Source organism: Rhyacophila brunnea, unplaced genomic scaffold (assembly GCF_057557595.1).
Source record: "Rhyacophila brunnea isolate RB1 unplaced genomic scaffold, BYU_Rbru_1.0 scaffold_24, whole genome shotgun sequence".
Lineage (NCBI taxonomy): Eukaryota > Metazoa > Arthropoda > Insecta > Trichoptera > Rhyacophilidae > Rhyacophila > Rhyacophila brunnea.
This window is the reverse complement of record NW_028232904.1, coordinates 14,632,833-14,654,933: the sequence shown is the minus strand read 5'-3', so window position 1 is coordinate 14,654,933 and position 22,101 is coordinate 14,632,833. Positions and strand designations below refer to the sequence as shown.

Genomic DNA, 22,101 nt, shown 5'->3' with positions numbered 1-22,101 from the left:
ATGATCTTTTGATTTGGCGAACCACGAGGAAGACTTCAGCGCCGGCGCGCAACGAATGTTAGGATTACGTTACCTGCGGCAAAAATTACAATATTTGTATTCTCGATAATTATACACACTATAATAATTATACTCTTATTAATAATTTCTTTTCTACATACATCTCTATTACGTAACACGATCCTTTCATCTCTTACATACTTCATTAGATACTAGGTACATGTTTATAATTACTTTCCTTATTAAAACTTATACCTAAAGATTTTATTTATTACACTAGTACCTATTTTATATAAAACAAATTTGTGAACTTAAACTATCGATTGCATACATCGTCTTTCATACTTTATTATTACCTTCAGATGTTTTATTGTTCATCTTCGCCCAGCATGTTACTTTCACATACCGGACGAAGGACTTTACCTAAGAATAAGTCAAGCAGTTAAGCAAGGAATCGGATTAGGTGTTTTATTAAGCCGTTTCAGCTTGTAATTACTTAATGATTATTTCACACCGGGAGAAGCCCGCCTGTAACAGAGATGTGTCACCTATCTAGCTCAGACGCTCAAATTATTTTTTCCACGAGATGGAGCGATAATTTTACCGATTACACGAACCGGAACGGTGCTCCGATGCGCTCAAGTTCATATCGAGCCCTGTAAATGTATGAAATTGAAGCAAAAAAGGACCACTGGTCCAAAGATTAAGTTGGCTAAACGTGATACCCGCTTTATCTGTGCATGGATTTAGTGCTGACAGTACAACGCGGCCATAACAAGAAAATACATATACAAACACGTATTATTGTGCAAGTTGTAAGATTGCATACATGGATCAAAAAAGTTCAGAAGCTTTCACGCAATAGTTGGAACTTGCATGACGTATGCTCATGCGCAGTAGAACAATAGTGGCGAACCTGCCGGAAAAAATATGAACTACACCGCGCAGCGTATTTTGATGTTTATCGATTTTCACAATCTATCAAATAGCACCATATGATGACAACAACGCGTCTCGCATGTGCTTGAAGAATGAGATTGGCGAGACAGTCAGTACTATTACGTGTAAACAGTTATTATCGCGATAGTTTTAAACAATGTTTCTTAACCTTTTTACATCCGCGGACCACAAAAAAATCAAAAAATGTTTTGCGGACCATCAACATTGGAATAAAATAATAAATATTTATATTTACACTATTTTTGAAAATTTTATTAAATCTATGGCCCACCCAAAAATCTTCGCGGACCACTGGCTAAGAAACTATGGTTTAAAATACACACTATTGGTGCCAGTAAATCCATGCACGTGTACATGTTCATATGCAGAGAACTTCACACTGCTGCTATGACATTTATTTGCCAATTTTAAGTGCATGTAAAAAGGCAATCCGTCACGATGAGTTGATAAGCTGCTAATAATTCTACACTTTGGCATTATTATTTACTTGAAAAATTGTGTAAAACCTGTGTAAAACCATGTATAACTGCAGTCGACTACGTAATCACAATGAACATAAAAAATGGTTGCTGTTGCGTATGTAAGAATATCACAATGGTAACTGAGCAATCTTAAGGCTATACCTCAGCTGAGGCATAGTCTAAAAAGATTGTGACTAGGCGAAGCGCGGATTGTGCAAATGACGCCAGCCGAACGAAATATAATTTGTCATAAAAATTCAACATGCGTCCTTTTTATGTTATGTTCATTATTATATTCGTAATAATAATAGTATATTCATTGACATGTTTTCTTTTTCAAGTACATGTGGAACGTTTTTTAGTCATCTTAACACGATTTAAGAATATATTCTTCCGAAGCCATCACAAAACAAATTGACGTGCAAACAGGTCGACTATTGCTCTCCGAATGGCAACGCGGCCGAAATTTCGAAATTATTTGCCGTTTCACTTATGTACTCTATTAATAATATTTGTGGAGTTTGAGTTTGATGATTTCAAATGTCATAACAAAAATAATGTATAAGATTTCTTCTATTTATAGACCAAAATCTTTGGATCTTTGGACCAATGATTTTTTTTATTTCAATTAGTAGCTACTTAGGTTTTGATTGTTTATTAAGCCGGCTCGCACATCACAACTCGCCTTGTGTGCCTGACGGCCATAAATCAAAACTTCCGAGACCGCTGGCGAATGTTGCATGTTACAACCTCGCACATCTGCCTAGCGACATCGACATTCGCGCGTAATCTCCCGAAACGTCAAAATATACTCTAGCTAGACGACGCCATTGCGCAAATATGTCATCAGACCCGGAAACAGCGATTATTATGTATTGGTACCAATACATTTACATTATACATTAGACATTTAAGGAAAAGTCTCTCGTCTGCCATTTTTATTGTGTTGATTGTATGAACAAACGTCAAACGTGGTGTCCAGCGATGAGCGAGCAATGACAGTGTAGACAGAGACAGAGACAGAAATGGCCAATTGTGCGGCTGTGCGCATGCGCGGGGTCGACATTTGTTGATATCGACATGCAGGCTCTAGCAAACGCAATTCATCGCATGCAGGAGCGTTGCAGTTGCATCGGCCAATCTGCGAAGCTCCATTTGATAACGTTTGTTTCTTGGTTTACGATGACATCACATCGACGAATTCGTCGTAAGACGCATGCGGCGAGTTCTGATGTGTGAGCCCTCTAAGGCGATACTTCAATGAAACGGAAAATAATTTTCAACTCTAGGCGCGACGAAATTTTGGAATCGCTGGCAGTCTGAGAGCGAACGTCGAGGTGTGAATACGTCAATTTGTTTCGTGATGACGACGGGGGTATTAATTCTTAAATCGTGTAAAGATGACAAAAAACGTTACCGATTTACTTTAAAAAGAAAACATGTCAATGAATATATTATTATTGTTACTAATAGAACAATAAACAGAACATTAAATGGACGCATGTTGGATTTATATGACAAATTATATTTCGGTCAGCATGCGTCATTTGCACCCGCGACCCTCAATCCGCGCATCGCCTAGCCACGATCATTTTAGACCATGCCTCAACTGAGGTGTAGCCTTAATATAACATTGTAGGTAGGAATGTATAAGTGGTTTTTTTAATAAAAGTCATTGAATAGCAAGTTCCGTTAAATAGTTATATTAATTTTATTGTCATACAGAACATTGATGCTATATTTAACTGAATTTGGTAAATAAACACAACTCCATATCGCAAAAAAAAACTTGAATATTTCACTTGACATTCGGACATTGCTGCATTTGTTTCTATTATCGACTGATAGAATTGTGTTCATTAAATGTGTTACTTGCATATTAAATTTATAAATTTAATAATAATTGTCTTAACCCATTGGAGACGGACAGAAAAGGAGAAAAAAGTGGACCAACATCCAGATTAAATTTAGTTTACTAAAACTGCTGTAACTTTTATATCATTTGATTATTTTAAATATCTTTTTAAACATGCAGGTAAATTTTTAAGGCCATAAGAAATATCTAAAAGTAAAAAATAAAACATTTTTACTGAGGACCCAGAATCACTTGGTCAACAGCGGTGTCAAGTTGCCGTTAATTGTCTCCAATGGGTTGATTAATTTGCATAAATTGGTCTGACATTCATTCATTTGGATTTTTACATTTTAAAATGTTAATTTAGGTTCATGTTTCAAGTTATTTTTTGACAATGTGGAGTATTGTATCTAGAATTTATTATTCCAATTTTTTCATGTTAAGTACTTGAATTGATTTAGATTGTAAAATCTAAAATCGATATAATTAATGTAAGTAAACGTATTCAATTGTCTAAAACCAGATTATTTTTTTACAGATGGTGTACTGCAATATTCTTCAGTTCCGGTGAAAATTGTTCAAAGAAACCAATTAACAGTTACCGTTATTAAACATTAAACATTTATTTTCGTTAATTTGAAAGTATTTACAACATTGTTGTAAAATTATACTCAAAATATTTATTACTATCTAAGAAACTAAAATTTATAGGAAAACTACTCCTATCTAGAATTCTGTTAAGGTATAACTTTCCCAAAATAAGAGTGTTGGTTAGTTACGCACTGGTCAATAACGGAGTAAGTTAATTTCCAGCCAATCAATAACAGAGAAGTCAATTATACGGCAGTCAATAACAAAGTAAGTTAAATTCACACCGGTCAATAAAAGTAACTGTTTTAAATAAACGGATTAACAAGAATGTCACGGAAGCGTCCTAGCATGGATGAAGTAAATAGTGATTTAAAAGTAGCTGCTTCAGATTCAACAGAAGATAAGGTGGTATCCGTAAAAGTGCTTCATGAACCCAGCAGGAATGGGTCTTCGAAAGCCAAAGCTGCGCCGCCGCCGCCATCGCCTCCGCTAATCATTGACCACCACAACAATGAAGAAGAAAATGGATCTGTGGTGAGCACTCATGTTTTATGTATTATCTTGTGTATTCTTGATGCCGATTGTCTTCTTCCATGGCTTCTTTTCAGCTGAATGGACTTTTCTGGTCGTTTCCTATTCCTTGACATCCAGAATCTTTATTTATTACTTGTTATGAATAGATTCTATGAAGACGAATATTGACCAGCTATTAGTTCAGTTTTTAAAATGTTTACATAGGAATAGATTAGGTCGAGGCGTCTAATTCCAAAAAGCGATAAGTCCACATTTGGTCAAAATCGAGAAAAAAATACGCACCTATTCTTTGTATAATTTTACACAATATGTATTGATCTATAAATTCCAAAAACGCGACATAACCCTACGAAAAAAAATATTTTAAGTCTCGATTTATTACAAAAAGCGCCAAGTCCGTGTTTCATATTATTTAAAGCTTGGTTGATTTCGCGCGTGTTTAAGTCAACCAATAAGGGAACGTTCAATATTGAAAAGGGCGTCTCCCATGCTGTAGCATCTGGTAAACTCATGACAGTGCCACGGAATTATGTGCCTTATGCGGAGTAAATTAAAAAGTGAGCTACAAATAGCGCTACGTCCAATTTTATTTTGCCTATATTTATTACATTTAAGAGTTTATCGGCTGAAACAAATTGCCATTTGGTTCTAATTTCGACATAAAATACAACGGAATAAATAATTTCACGTTAAAACAAATAATTGAAGCTTGAAACATAAAAATGTTGTTTCCCGAAAATTTTGAATTGTGGACTTGTCGCTTTTTGTAATTAAACGCCTCAGGTCATCATATCGGAAGAACAATATCAATGATGATATCACGAAAATACAGTATTTTTTGAGTAACAATAATCATACCTAATGTATACAATATTAAATTTATGTAGCCATATGGAACGGTTGTTAATTAGGTATGAAAAATTTTGAAAATAGAATTATTGGTCTAATCTCACCCCGTTTCACTGTTACATATTTATTTTATTGGTATGGTAATAAAAAAAAATCACCTTAGTAATCACATTGGATGAATTGACTAAAGAATAAAAAAAAAAAAAAATTCTACTCCTTTTCTAAAGTCAACGAAATCTATGCTGAAAATAATGATAATATTTCACATATTCTAACGCAGGCCTGGGAAAATTACGCATATCTGTGGGGCCCGCGAGCTTTAATTGTATTTCTGAAAAAGTTTACTTTTTTATACATTTTAACGCCTTTTTAAAAATAAAATTTGAATATACATACTTACATGAATTGCACCGTCGAGAAGAAATCTGCAAATTTTACAACACTTTTAATTCGGACAAATCCAACAACTTAACGATTCTGCTCAAAAAATGTGGGTTATTTTTGGATCAACCTTGTGAACAAACATTTTCAATTATGAATATCAATAAAAACTCTTTACGATCAAACTTCACCATTTACGAGCAGTTTTAAGAATCTCAACTACAAAACACCTTAATTTATAAACATCTCATTCAATTATTGGCTATTAGAGAATCATTTATTTTTTTATGTTGAAATTCCATTTTGATGATAATATTTTACTTGCGGCCCACCGTTAATTTTATATTCCTAATATGGCCTTTCAACAAAAAAGTTTGCCCATGCCTGTTCTAATGTATGGTAATCGACAATTATTGGCATTTAAGAATTCGAACAAGGCAAATAATACATGATCCGATATTGACAAAAAAATGTATATCGTATCGGAAGAAAAGTACGCCACCTTCTTCTACAATCTATATGCATACTTTGAGGTGGTGTTACTACATATTGAAAACTTGATTACAATATTTATGTTAACAGTGAAATTTCAGAAGCACTTGAAATCCTTGATCAGAATTGAAAACACTTGATAATCTCTGCGAGGCTAACATATCACTTCTAAAAATATCTAACTATCCAAAAAGAGGTACATTCTTAGACTATAGATACATCTAGACGCCACCCATTGCATTGCTAAATGAAGCTGCATGCCGTGCGTTTGGTTTGTGGGCGAGCGAACGCATTCGTATTCAAATGTTCGAGACCATAGACCATTTCGCTAGTGCTCGCCCAAAGTGCTCGCACTAGACACTCAGAATTAAAATATATTTTTCTATTTTTTTACGTTATATAGTATTTTTAAGCGGTCAAAATGCAACCATTAGGTAAAAATATCCATAATTTAAGTTATTTTAAAGAAACACTAGGTCACTTGATATTAAAATATATAAGTAATATACAAATAAATTATCACGAACATGTATCAACTTACCTATGAAACGTAATACCATCTTCTTGCTTATCAGTACGGCTACCACATTTTAATACAACACACAGAACCATCTTTTTTACTTAGTTAACTAAAAATATTTACCACTGACTTTATATTTAACACAAAAAATAGCAATTTTAGCAAAACGGTTATCGACGCTTAGTTAAGCAATAAGTTAAGATTTGGCGGTTACACCGTAGTAAACCATCTCCCACATCTATAAACCTTTTATCTTACTCTAGCGCGTGTCGCAGGGATTATAAGGGTGCCGAATATTTTCTCACTCGCACTTATGCATCGTTTTTGTTCAGGCCTTGGGTACATTTGATAATATTGTACGGCACGGGACACATACCCGTATTGTATTCTGGCATATGTGCTTTACAAATTATGCCATCTGTGGCATACATTATCACAATGAAATTAGCAAATAACTAATAGGGAACTGTACCGAATATGGGATACGTTCCTAATACTGGATACCAGACTTCCTGGAGAAGTAAGCAGTATCATCTAGCGAAAAGTTTACATAACGTTTGCTACTTGGTAAATAACACGACTTGCTTAGATATATCGAAGTATTTGTGAGAAATGGTGACACGAGGTGATTTACAGATTTTTGTCGTCAGCAGAGTTTTTGAAATAGTGGCCATACATAAATCAATTTGCAACATTCTATTGGCATAAATTGAGTTTTTGAAGTGGATACTTTTTTACATTAAAATTCCTGTGAGACTGAATCAAAAAATCAAAAGTGGCAGATTTGTAGGACTTCTGATTAGCTAACTCGCACGCTCATGATTGTGCATGATTGTATTACAATTTTTACCCACATTTTTACAGGCACACATATTTGTTTTTCCCAAATGAACAATGCCGGTTGGAGATAACCAAATTAGCTCTCTGAGCTTGGACTTGTCACCCGACCAATATGTCCATGTGGCGGAGAACTGCAGGATGCAAACCACATCCTCTGGGAGCGGGGATCCGGGCAGCCATCGAGGGTGGTTTTTCATTTTTTGTATCTAAGTATTAGCACTTATTGTAACAATTACAATAAGTTAGCCGTCTAAACAGTCAAATCTGTCTATCTCGCTCTAAAATTTAGCACACTAGCACGCTAGAGGTGCTGTTAAAACATAGCACTTATTGTAATTGTTACAATAACTGCCAATACTTTGATAAAAAAAAAGCTACCCTCGATAGCTGTCGATCGCGGTCTATAGTAGTCTTGTGTATAGAGTAAATGCGCTGAGATATTACCAGGCCTAAAAAACTGCTGATGCTTCACACCCAACGTAAAGCCTCGTGATACACTCGATTTAAACCGAGTGTGGAGCGAGGCGGGTTGGTTTGGAGGCGTCTTTGTTTGATTTGCCTTCACTCATTCAGAAGAAAACTATTATTGTAGACATAAAACAATAAATTATCAAATTTAAAAGTAAGTATCTGTTTGTGTTGATACATAGTTAGTGTTTATTAGTGAAATTTCACTAGCATATGGAATTCTTAAGGGGGGACATGCTCAGCGTAGGTCAAAATGGAGTTTTTGTTCTATTTTCAAAGCATGAACCTGGACATACCTTAAACGTTGTAGATAATCTATTTATATAATTTTGAAGCCTTATTATCCTTTATATTTATTTTAAACATTTGATGACTGCATAAAGTATTTTTATTACATAAAATAGTATTCTTTTAAACCTCTCGCTCTAATGTTTTAGAATATAGTCATATTTCAGTACATAAATGTGCAGTGGTGTTAAGATTTTTTACATTTATTAATTTTTAAACGCATTTATAAAACCATCAGTATAATTTATATCGACATTATTATAGTGAAATATTTATGATAAAAAATTATATTGATAATCTCTGTGATCCCAAATTTGACAAGAATTAGGCATTTTATTATTCAAAAAATGGGCAAGATTAACACATTTGAAGATAATTCTAAAGATACTAATTATAAGCTATGTCTTTGACCATTCAAGTGTGATAAACATCCTACGAATAATGATTGCTTTATAATAATTATTGATCTAAGAATAGGGTAGTGTTTTTTTAATGTCATTTCTTTTGGCATTCCCCAGTGGTTAAGCTACAACATACGGCCGTAGCCATAACTTGACAAACTATAATTGAAGTAGGGAGTAAAATGGTGTTAACGCGCGTGTTTGAACATGTACCGTTTAAAAAAAAAAAAAATCAGTTAACATTATCAAATGTTTAAAATAAATATAAAGGATAATAAGGCTTCAAAATTATATAAATAGATTATCTACAACGTTTAAGGTATGTCCAGGATCATGCTTTGAAAATAGAAAAAAAGCTCCATTTTGACCCACGCTGAGCAAGTCCGCCCTCTTAATTAGGAAAAAAACAACAAAATAATTGTCTCTTGATTATAATATTTCAAGGGGCTTCTTTCAATCTCATTATTGGAATTTTGAGATGATTTGCCAATTATTCTCTGTGATGAATAATATCAGATTCTTAGGTTGGTATTTTTGTTTTAAAAGATATCCCAAAATAAATTGTCTGTCAATAATAATTTCTTTTATAAACTGCAAAGAAAAAAACATTGGCCTTGTAATAATAAATAACCAGTGCAGTAGTTGTAAATCTTCTGTTTTAATTTTGGCATTTTGCCAAAAAAAAATCTTCAAAAAGAATGTCCAATTGGATAATCTTCTAATCCATGATAAATAAATCCTGGTAGTGTTATAAGATATAACCTTGTTACGCTATATTTTAACAGAGACATCTATCAGTATTTGTACGGAGGTACAGTAAACTATTTCAATGTCGCATGCTTTCTGTAGCGGACGTTCAACCCAACTATTCTAAACTTGTTCTCGTACCACATAAATAGATTGGCCTACAACTATTTTAAATAAATTATACTTGATGATAGTATTGTACTACTCCTTACGAATCGATTTTAGCGTTGTGGTTTTTGCCTTCTGTCTTCGTGCTCCGTCTATATCGAAGAGGTTGAAGACGCCACGCCGTCCAACCTCTTTGGTGTATAATATCTATTTTAGTAATGGCGAAGATTTCTTACTAGGTTTAAAGCATACTTTAAAAAAAATATATCAGTTACAGACTAACAGTGACATCTATGAGTATTAGAATATGATAGTTATCGCAATGTACCTACTTACAGTGGTATTGCAGATAGTTACACAAATACTTTCACATTCAATTCGAATGAATTAAATACTTTTTCGACGCCATAAAATCATATAAAATATAAAAAACTTAATTGTATTTTTATCTCTTGTTTATGCACACATTAATTTTAAAAAACTAACCAACTATAGATATACCATCATAAATGGTACATTTGGTGTACATTGTTTTTTTACCGGCAGGTTCGCCACTATCTTTTTAAATCAGAAGCTTCTGAACTTTTTTAATCCATGCATGCAATCTTGCAATTGGTGTTAATAGATGATGTTTACACATGCATTGTTTTGCTATGGCCGCGATAATACTTACCTACAGTCAGCAGTAAATTCATGCACGTGTAAACGGGGTATTAATACAAACTGTTTTTTAATGCATAACATAGTAAATATGTTCCGTGAACTGGGGTGAAATTAGACCAATGCTATTTTCAAGACCTATTTAACAGGGAACTCAGAAATAATGAGAACTGAAATACCTAACGGGAGTGGAGTAACAGGCAACCGATCTCGAGTGTGGAAGAATATGCGATAAACTTAAACTTGTGTCGAGAATACGCTTGTCCTTCATTCGGATAACTGCTCTCGGTTTATGCACTGATGCTCATTCAATATTGATGTATTTGAAGGTTGCAATACACTATTGCACGTCTATAATGTGTGGTTGATTTTCAGAGGACACTCACACATTCAAAGCCCTGCGTCAAAATGTAGTGTATTGGGGAATAGCCTATCGTAATTCTATTTATTGATCTGTTCTGTAGTTTTAGCCTCAAACTTTGTTAAATAGATAAATTTTAATTGTTTTTTATGAAAATATTGCATATTTTTTGTAATTTTAAAAAGTCACATTACGATATTGTTAAATAAATATTTATATACAACATCTAACGATCCATTAACACTGTTATCCAAGTCTATATGGATAACAGGCACCGCTAGCTCAGGGTACAGGGTTTTCGCACTATCTCTCTGATGAATTCCAATCCTGTTACGAAAAGGACCATCGGAATCAATTGGTATCCGATGGATGTCTTTATCATACCGTTGCAGCGGTTAATTGCGAGCATTGATAACTAAACTCGAACTGGGCGCCAAATCCTTTTCTGTGAAATAAAAGAACGTAAAAGAACATAATATTATAGGATACAATTAAATTAAATGAAACACAGTGATAATTTAACCTCACTGTATTTAATATGACATTGTAATTTAAAGTCAATGGTACTATATCGTAATAACAAATAATTACGAAAGTACAAAATGGCGGTATAACGCTGAAATCAAACCACCATCGTTCATAAACGACGGTATTATAATACATAAACGAATATTTACGTTACACAAAAGACGCACTATCGTCTGCAAACTAAGATATTAATACAATAAGTCCTCAGCAACTTAACCTAGCTTAAACAAAATATCCACATGTGAGTGAGGTTATAATTAAAACAAATACTTAAAATTAATTAATAAATAAAAATGAGACGTATTTACAGCCGCATGGCGGTTCCGCCATGCGGGACTCGCTGATCCCACGTCCTCTTGTGTCAAAGGTCAACCAGAAAGGAATTGGATTCGAGCAGAAATTGATCGGCCGACCATCGATTCCCCCCACCACCAAACCCGGCTGCTCGGAGTACCAACCGCAGGATTTTGTGTTGCCCGCGAGAGAAAAACCTCTCCACTAATTAAAATTGTTAATTAGCCCGTAGGTGACGTCTGCAACGTCACAATATTAATATCGACATGATACCGATACATGATACAGCCTTTTGAACGGGTTGGGCCTTCTTCTCTCGGCGTTCTAAGACAAGCAAGGCCCGTGGACACCGGAAGACCTGTGGCACTCATAAATTGGTGCAACTATCTGGAGCACCCGATGTTTACTTTAATATTGTCATGACTGAAACACAAAAAAGCGCAGGCGTCACAAACGGACACTAAAGATCCCAATAATTATGACTGCTAGGCCCGCGCATTCGGAAATCACTTGTGGATGCGTCGGGTCGCAATAACTCTCAGGTGTTTATCGCAAGACTAAAAGTGTGGGGTGTCTGGATATGGAGAATGTACATGTAAAAGTGTGATATTCCTCGATTGAAGCGCCAAAAAGCTATAAGTTGTTGGCGGGGTAAATGTGGAAGTCACTGGCACCTCGCCTTCTCCCACCGCCTTAGAAATCAATAGTAATAAAATAGACATTTTTCAGAATGGACCCCTCTAAACCATTTTTATGCTGATGAGTGTTTAGTAGTTAGCGACATTGACACACACATTGGCGCTAAAAATGTTGGGCTTTGTCTTGCATGCTTCCCGGGTCTTTTCGGATGTTACGGTACTAAAAATTCTCTATAACTCCTTAGGTAGAAGCAGACTTGAGGGTGGGTCTATCGTTTGGGCCCCGCATCAGTTGAAGTACGGGCCTTATGATGGAGAGAATCCAAAAGATTTTTTTGAGACTCTTTTAGGTACTTTCGGCTGTATGGATATTATCTGTGGCTCTATCCGACTGACTTTCTCTCTGGTATGCTTACATACTGTAGCTTAAAATTTAGAAGGGATCTTTATTTAGCTACATATTTTTTCCAACTTATACGCGACGTAAATGTGAACTCTGCCATTCTTGCTGGTGTTGGCTTGTGTGTCTCTGATAATTACCTTAGAAATCGAGGGCATCTGTTGTTTCTTCTCCCAAGGTGCAGAACTAACCTGCCATTAGTGACGCCAATTGGGAGGGCAATAACCATGTTCAATGAAATCGCTTCGGATATTGATATATTCCACTTACGTGAGGGTGAATTTAGGTGGACGTTGTTTTATAAGTTTTTAAGATAGGGTCTATCAATAGTTCACTCTGTGTGCTTCCATCTACTTTTATTTTTCTGGTTTTCTTATTTTATTTCTTATTTTATTACTTATTGTATTATTAACTCACATTTCTCTGTATTTTTATTTTATTATTACAACGTTTTTCTTAGCTCGTATTCTTATTTGTCCAGTGGTTTTTTGTCCTGTACAAATCTTGCAATCGATTTTTAACTAACTTCCCGACTAGCTAGACATTTGAAACTTTTAGAATATATCAGAACATGATGCCAATGCATTTTTTTAAAATACTTTTAGCCAGCCATCTTTAAGTAGAATTTAATTCATTTTCAGTTAATTCTGTTTTGTATGAAAAGTTACTTCGATACCATTATTGGTTGCTAGGGGGTCCTAGCAACTAAATTATTCATATATACGTGCGTTACTATGGAAATCAATATGAAATGACATTTCATTATTCAGTATTTCTATCAAGTACAAATTTTTTTGATCGTTTAAGCTAGTCAAGTCAAGTTTATATGATTCAACAGAAAATTTAAAAACGTTGTATATAAAAAGATCTTTTTATCTTGTAATTTTATTTTAAATACTTATTTTATGTCATGTCGTGAACGCTTTGAATTTATAATTTGTTAAGTTCATTAAAAATGTAAAATAAATAAATTTGATTTGATTCTATGCATCTTGACCTGCGATGTTGATGCAATTCAAAATATTTATTATGAATTGCGTCTGCTAACTTTCCTGCGCGTGAGGTTTATGGTTTATTGCACCCGAGTGATGACAAATCAATACAATCACAAAATTAAAAAGCTTCATCATGAACCGTGATGATGGGGCTATATTTTATTATTGATATACCACTTAATATATAATTTATATAATATTATTCATAATTATTATTTCTAATATCAACAACCAATGTTGTTTCTCAGATTTTTCGTGAACAATTATTAATTTCCTACCCACTTCAACAAACTGTATAATAATATCATAGAACAGGATGTGGGCGACCTATCTTATCAACCAGGGGTGGCCAATAGAAATTAAAAGCCGTAGAGGGCGCCCAAAATCGATAACATACCTAATAAATTTTAGTTGAAGTACGACGTGGCAACGACTGACTAAAGATAAATACAGTAAAGAGATGCCTTCATCCAGCTTATGGATCGAGAGTGGCAGAGACGATGATGAACTTTTTCTCTTCTTCGGCCATGTACGTCCCTTAGCTGGAGCATATAGATTATAGACACTACACGGCGCCTCCAAGAATCACTATCGGTCGCCAGTTTTCTTGCGTCGTTCCAGGCCATGCCAGCATCCCGTAGCTCGGCGGTTTACACTCTATAGAAAAGTGGTTTCCAAACTTTATGTTACTACGCCTCCCTTTTAAAAAAATCAAATTTTGGCACCTCCCCCCCTGTATTTCATTAAATAATACAGATACCTTTTTAAATAGTCAACAATGTAGGTACTAATACAATAATGAAAAAAATATATAAAAATAACCAATGTTTTACTATTTATATTATATTCATTTTTAAATTAATTTGTTTCTCATGCGATGAGTGTGCTTGTTTATTAGCACAATCAATTTCAATAGTAGTCAATCCAAATCCATCACACAAATGGTTTCTATCATGGCCTCACATACTGAAGTGGGTCCCCAGGTCAGGATCTTTCTTTCGAAACAAACAGACGACTTTTTTTCACTATTAATAAAATAATGTGAAAAGTGCATTAGCAACTCAGAAGAACTCAATAAATAGATTTTTGTTTGCTTCAATATATCTGGTGTAGAAATCATATAAAAGTGGAGACATGGCGATTTTTTTACGAATGCCTTCACTTTGTCTTTTAAATCAGTGAATGCATTAGTGGTCCTTACTCATTTTTTTTAAATTTCAACCAAATAGACAAGTTTAACAACAAAATTATCGTTCCTAAACAAATTTTCCTCAAATTTCAACATTATGATTTGACCCTTTTATTTCATTTCTTCACGAGATAGCCAGCGCGCTTCACTATCGTATAGAAGTGAGATATTATAAAATTAGTCTCCATATTTTCAGACAGGTTTGCAAACAACCTTTTATAGGACTGTTTTTTTTGTGTGGTTTATAACTAGCGGCCGTTTTATAAACTATGCATTTGCAAACTGCAAACCTGTGGCTACATTAATAATCACAATTATTATGTTAAACTTTTCGTGCCTCCCTTTGCAACACCCCGCGCCTCCCAGTTTGGAAATCGCTGCTCTTGATAGTATTTAGCGGCCTTCTGTAGAGAGTATAATAATATTATACACTCTGTAGTTCAGCGGTGAAGGGTGGAGGTAGGCTGTGACAATTATGTACCTATGATTTACCTAGAAGAATATTTTTTATCTACGGTTTGGTTGGCACGGTTTAATTGAATTTTAAAAACTAACCAATACCATCTGCAATTTGTATTCTTATTTGTATTGTACTTGTATTTCTATTCCACTCTCTAGTATTACCTAATTATTAATTATCGTATGATGTTAGATTAATTGATTATTTTAGGTCAATTTTGAAATGAGTTTCTGGGAAAATGTGGTGTGATTTTTACCTGTGTGCCTATTTTTTTCAATTCTTCAAATAGAAAAAACAGGTATTATATTAAACATTAAAAATATATTAGGTACATTACTTATTGAAATTTTATTTTCTCAAAATCTAGCGTATTTTTCAGCCAAATAGCTTATTTTCGTACTCCATCCGGCATGTTTTTGTCACCGACAGTTGGGGCAACATTGCCCCTCGCCCTTTGAGTGTGGCCCGGTTCCATGACAAAACAGAACATGACATTCGTCGCAATTGGATCGGTTTGTCGAAATCTACCTTTTAATGCAGAATGATTTTTTGTATCTAAATGGACCAGAACCATCCTTTTCTTTAAATTGCTTTGTAATGAAAACAGCATTCATATGCTGTAAAAACAACAATTTAAATACCTTCATGTGTTTAAATATAGTATAATCAAATTTGTGTTTCGTCTCCTGAACATTTGACAATTGGTCTATTCAACAAACCAATCCTACAGCGACGAATGGCACGAGGGGTTTTTAATTTTTCAAATAAACTTGATTGAAAGGTGGACATATTATTGTTGTTTATAATATTATTATTGTGAATCTTCTTGTTTTTGTGCAGCGTGCAAGTAATGTTATGTTATAATTATTTATAAGTTACATGGTATCTATTATTATATACATGTGACGTCATAAATCTTATGCACTTTGGTATTGCGTGGCGTGATACACTGTATATAATAAAATAATGATTATATAGTCCGCCGGTACACGGAAATTTAATAATAGGTATCGGTTCAAAATATTATTGTCTGTTGACCCTAGCCTAGAGATTCCCCGTTTGTGTCGCTTTTTTAATTAAGGGAGCGTTCAGACGGAAGACACCCGTATCGCACTTTTTTTAAGCCACCTGTGTGGCGGAGATTCCGCATTTACACATAACTAAGCCCTCTTTCAGACGGGATTCCGGTGTCGAGCCACCGGCGTGGCTCGATTCCGCATTTACACATAACTAAATGGGAGCGTTCAGACGGAAGACACCCGTATCGCACTTTTTTTAAGCCACCTGTGTGGCGGAGATTCCGCATTTACACATAACTAAATGGGAGCGTTCAGACGGAAGATACTCGTGTTTACGAGAATCGCACACTTTTCCTTTGCCCGCTACAATGTCAAGCCGCTCGAACTCATTATTATTTGCGAGCGCGGTTTTTATTACCTTTTTTTATGCATTGCCTCGGCCGAAACTCCGGCGATCGTAATAATAATAATAATTAATACAAAGACCGCTTTGATGCGGCGACACGTGTGCTATTATTATTATTGAAATTGAATTTATCATTGAAACATAATTAATATTAATAGGCATGTTTTTTAGCTAAATAGAAATTTCTTCAAAATAAAATGCATAAATGAAAACAGTGTTTCATACTGATCCAGATTCTGAAAAAAAAATTAATATTATTCTGTTTTCAATAAAAAAGACAATTTACAGATGGTGGTGTTGGTGAGAAAATTTCTTACGATCGATTTGATGAAATTCATTATTGACAATAGTTTATAATCAAATATATCAGTTTGGTCGAGCATCTTCAAAATACCTACTTAAGTAGGTATGTAAAGAAATAAATACTTACAAGTTTTTCTCTCAATGTATTTGCCATACTTTGTCGTGTAATTATTTTTATTGCTGAAGCCAGGTCTAATTACCTATTGTCTTTTCATTGAACTCCTCGGCGCTATTTATTTTGTAAATTTTAATTTATCATTGACGCATAATTAATATTAATAGGCATCTAAAATATCTAAAATTATGTGATTAAATTATAGGTAGGTACATAACTTTGGTTATTTTATTGATATGATAATATTTTTTATTATTTGATTAGGCAGAGCATAATGAGCAGAATAAATTTTAAATTATTGTTTATTGTTATTAAATCGTATTTAATATTATTCTGTTTTCATTAAAAAAAACTACAATTTGCAGATGGTGTACTAAGTTTTTTTAAATTCGATGAAACCTGCGAAAACCATAGCTAATAGTAAAAAATACTCTAAAATTATGCGATTAAATTATAGGTACACAACTTTGGATATTTTATAGATAGGAAATATATTTTTTTATTATTTGGTTAGGATGGGAATAATGAAGTTTGTATTTATCGAGCATTCATAACAGAACTACAATGTACAATACAAAATTTGTCATTGATAGGGAACCTTTTTTTTTAACATACGGTAGGTGAATTTTAAACACAGCAAATTTTTCTATGATAAAATTAGGCAATCTAATAATGTATATAAATAAGTACAAATATCACCAACAAGTTAGTATTAATTTAAGTAAACAATCGAAACCGACGTTCTCTATAATTTTTTTTTATTCAATAATATATACCTATATTTTTTACTGTCATTCAATTGAAAATTTACGCTAGTATAAAAGCGCTTGTATATCAAAATTATGAAATAAAATGTGGAAAAAGTAAAAAAAAATAAAAACCTTTTATTTTCTAAAAGTGTTTTTTGAATGAAATATGTAGGAAGGTACCTGCCGTTGCATGTCATGAATCACGTGTCTTTCCACGTTATATATATTTAAATCAAATAATAATACCTCAGTAGCGAAGGGTGGAGGTAGGCTGTTAAGATCCACTATATATAGTGCACACTAAACTTTATCAGGTATTAGTATTTTTTTCATTGAAATAACACCACAATTTACAGAAGCTGTTGTTTCGTTTTTTTAATTCAATTAAACCCTGCGAAACCAAGCCATAATAGATAATAGTAAAAAAATACCTATCTATAAAATATCTAAAATTATGCAATTAAACCATACATAACTTTGAATATTTTAAAGATAGAATAATTTTTTTAATCTTTTATAGTTTGGTTTAGACAAGGCTTAAGAATTAAAAAAAACAACCAACAAAATGTGTAATGATATTTATTCTTAATCCAACGAAAACAAATAAGTATGAATGAAAAGGTATGCACAATTTTGTTGTAACGCCCAAAATATACCAAAATTAGTATGGTTTGGTTTAGGCAGGGTTTTATTGATTTTAAAAATCTAACCAATAATATCTGTAAATTGTTCAATAAAAACAAATACGTATGACTAAAAAAGTTTAATGTGCACTAATTATGGCGGATCTTAACAGCCTACCTTCACCCTTCGCTCCTGTAATACCTAAATACATGATTGAATAGAACGGGCGTGTGTTCTTTTAGAAATGAACGTTAGCCTGCATTTTATCTACTTAAGGTCTTATAACTAATTTAATCACGGTAAGTGGTATAGTGTGGCATTTCGGATAAGTAGATATAAAATATTCTAAATCTAAATAAATTAACGTTTAGTATATTTTAGTTAGTTATAGTATTACTTTAGGTATATATTAGTTGGTATTTGTATGTATCTATATTAGTTATAGGTACCTGCGAAAAAGCTATTAGATATCATATAATTATTAAACAACGTATTCTATACGCATTGTATAAAATAAATGGTTTGTTATTACTGCATCGACCAAAGAACATTTTTATTGCGGCTAGATTCACCGTCATAATAATAATACGTAATAATAATAATAGTATTGTATTCGTCGACCAACATGTGATTATTATTATATTATTATTAATTAGACGAACGTAATGAAACCGCACCATTTAAATTAAACCGCCTAACGCAAAATTGGTTTTACCTTTCACATTTTTGTACTGTGTTTTCGAAATATATTTAGAAATTGAACGATCTTTTGACTTATAGATATGAAATTTTCGGTACATATAGGAGAAGGGTGTACAAAATGGCATAGTGTTTAGTTTAATGAAAAAAAGAATATCAAAACGTATAATTTATTATAAAAACGGAGCACGAATAAAGTAAAACTACTTTAAAAATAAGAAGTAAAAACGTGTAGTTAAAAATCATTTCACCCCTCCGGTTGTACAAAATGGCAAACGACATAAATATTTGTCAAAAATAGAAACAAAAATATATTATCAAATAAAAATTTCATATTTTGACATTCAATTTCCACTGGAAAAGTAGTCATAAATCTTCCAATATGTTTATCTCCGTTTTTATTGTTTTATTTCTATTTAAAAAATGCCTTCTTTAAGTTCTTCCATTCATTTTCACAGCTAAAACTGCCTGATTTATTTTTATTGTATCCCATGTCTCTTACAGAGTTTTACGTAGGTAATTTCGGAACATAATCTTTCAGAAACAATAAAATCATAAATCACATAATATGCCGTTTTAGCCTACCATAATATATGCCATTTTATCCCAATCAAATGAATTTGGCAAATTCGTTAAAAAAAATGCAGTTTACACTTCAGTAATTATGATAAATTTACATCGTACATGAACACTAATAACGGCTACTTAAGCTGGTTTATATATATATATATATATATATAGATTTAATAATATAAAATACATGTAATATTAAATTTTGTCGACAAGCTGCAAAAATATTCGTTTGGTTCACAAATCTTTCCACTGTATCTTCTTGTACGGCTGTTTTGAGTAAACTCAATATGGCTGAATATTTAAAAGAAGGGTCATGCATTGTTACTCAGCTAGTTGCATCATGTTAGACTGCACCATTTCGCCAGTAGAGCAAAAGTTTATTTTTCCCCACTGTGCCATTTTGAACACATTTCCCCTACTATGAATGATAGACTATTAATCCTTACATCGCTGACGTGAGCTGTTGTATCCTCATTTGGTGGCCATTATATATAATTAGCATGTTATATAAACGTGGTATTTAAATAGTAATTAAATGTTCCGCGGTGAAGCGATTAAACGTAATAATTAACTCAAATCATATAATTTTGCACTTGTGGCGGTTTAGTTGTGATGGTGCGATATGAATTCAGTGGCTGCCATAGCCACTACAGTGTAGAGTGGCTGGATTCTTCGGTGGCTCGACACCGGAATCCCGTCTGTGAGAGCTCTAATCAATCAGACGCACATCTACCATGTCTTATGAAAAAAGATCTCGAAGTGGAAAATTTCACTAAACATTTTCTAAATTAATTGAGCGGCCATAAAGATTATATTTTTTCCAAACATCTCGTTTTCGGTCTTCCAGGTCTTGTCTTGGTCTCAGGTAGGGAATCAAATCCCGAGCCAAAATTTTGATCCCGGGATTTCGGGATTACAATTTGACATTGGCGTTTTTTCAATAGTCAATATTATTATTTTTTTATTTATACAAATAGCAATGATAAAATCGGTAAAAAATGTATAATATAATTATTTATACCTACTATTTAAGACATTTTCATGTTAATATTGTGTACGTTCAATCTTGGAAATACATCGGTTTAATGGAGTAAATAATATTGTAATGTAGCTAATAAGTGAAAGTAAAACATTTTTATTTATTTAAGAAAAGATAACATTCATAAAATTCGTCGCAGAAACAAGTGCCTGCATGTACGTCCGTGGCACTGGTGGTTAGACGCCGTTTGCGTTTCAGAACGTCAGTGGGCGTCTAGCTGGTTAAATGAACGAATTTATAATTTTTATATTGTTCTTACGATTGCGTAATTATGACAACAAAAATGGTTATTATTTATTATCCGTGAGCATCCGGCGATTCCCCTTGTGACATGTGCTTACAAAACGTGACATACATTTCACTAACATATTTTTGTACACATACTAATTGATTGTGATTAATAAAAAATCAATCCCGAAGGTTTCTGGATTATGTTTACTAATCCCGGGATTCATAGGGATCGAAAATGGTCCGGAATTCGGGATCCCGGGATTGGATTCCCTAGTCTCAGGGACTGTATATTCTACGGACTGTTTTTAACATGCTGTAAATCATGGGTGGCCAAACCGCGGCCCACTGGGTGTCAACTTGTGGCCCGTGGAGCAGTGAGAAAATAAAAATAATATCAAATGCTGCCGCTAGATGTGCTAATTTCGAAAATTGAGATGCGATATTGGCTCAAGGTTTTAAAAAGCTCCGTGTGTTTTTAGCTGCATTTGCAACGCACTTCTCCGTAGATGTGAATTTATTACCGGGAAATTTACAAATGGAACATTGTGAAATATGTTGCGATGAACAGTTAAAGGAGAAATTCCATCAGGTTGGTTTGGAAGAGTTTTACAAAACATTTATTTGGATAAGGAGAAATTTCCTGCATTTTACAAACATGTTCTAATGATGACTTCGCTATTTGGAAACACTTACACGTGTGAACAGCTTTTTAGTCGGATGAAGCATATAAAATCCCTAGTGAAAACACGAATCACTGATGTGCATTTGGAAAACAACCTCACTCGATATCGATATTGATGCACTTAGTTCTGCCACACAAAATCAAACTTCTCACTAAAATTTATTATATTTTATATTTTTTATTATTTAAAAAAAGTCTAATCTAATAAATATGTTTGATTCTCATTTTTGTTTTATTTTATTTATATATATATAATATATATTTCTTTTTTGTTTTGTATAATAAAAAAAATCGGTTGTGCGGCCCGGTAGGAAATCTCATTTTTAGAATCTCTCCCGGCTGCTAAAAAGGTTGGCCACACGTGCTGTAAATGTAAGCGCGCACACAGAAACATGGTAAAGCTCAAATTACATTGGCAGATTGCGTCTGGACCGATCGTCTGCCACGACTGTCAAACTCTATTCTCTAATGATTTTCAAGGATCGTGAGCGATCGGGACAAAAGTGGAAAAAATTCTATTATTCCGTCATGCGATCCATTCATTAGCAAGAGAAGATTGCCGAAAGCGTACGAAAATAGGCGAATATGCACCCGATTGCGCGAATATTATAATCATGTATAGGTAGTTGATTTTTATAATG

At 33.5% G+C, this 22,101-nt stretch overlaps 1 protein-coding gene across 2 annotated transcripts in view; it reads left to right on the top strand.

Annotated features, from left to right (window-relative positions):
* The window catches only part of LOC147069095 (choline-phosphate cytidylyltransferase A-like), a 108,365-nt gene that overhangs the window by 1,784 nt on the left and 84,480 nt on the right, over nt 1–22,101 (top strand). For both annotated transcript variants that reach the window (XM_085951293.1, XM_085951294.1), the window contains exon 2: nt 3,815–4,401. In XM_085951293.1, the coding sequence (XP_085807419.1) occupies nt 4,195–4,401 (207 nt within the window). In that variant the 5' untranslated portion in view covers nt 3,815–4,194. The remainder of the gene's footprint in view (nt 1–3,814; nt 4,402–22,101) is intronic.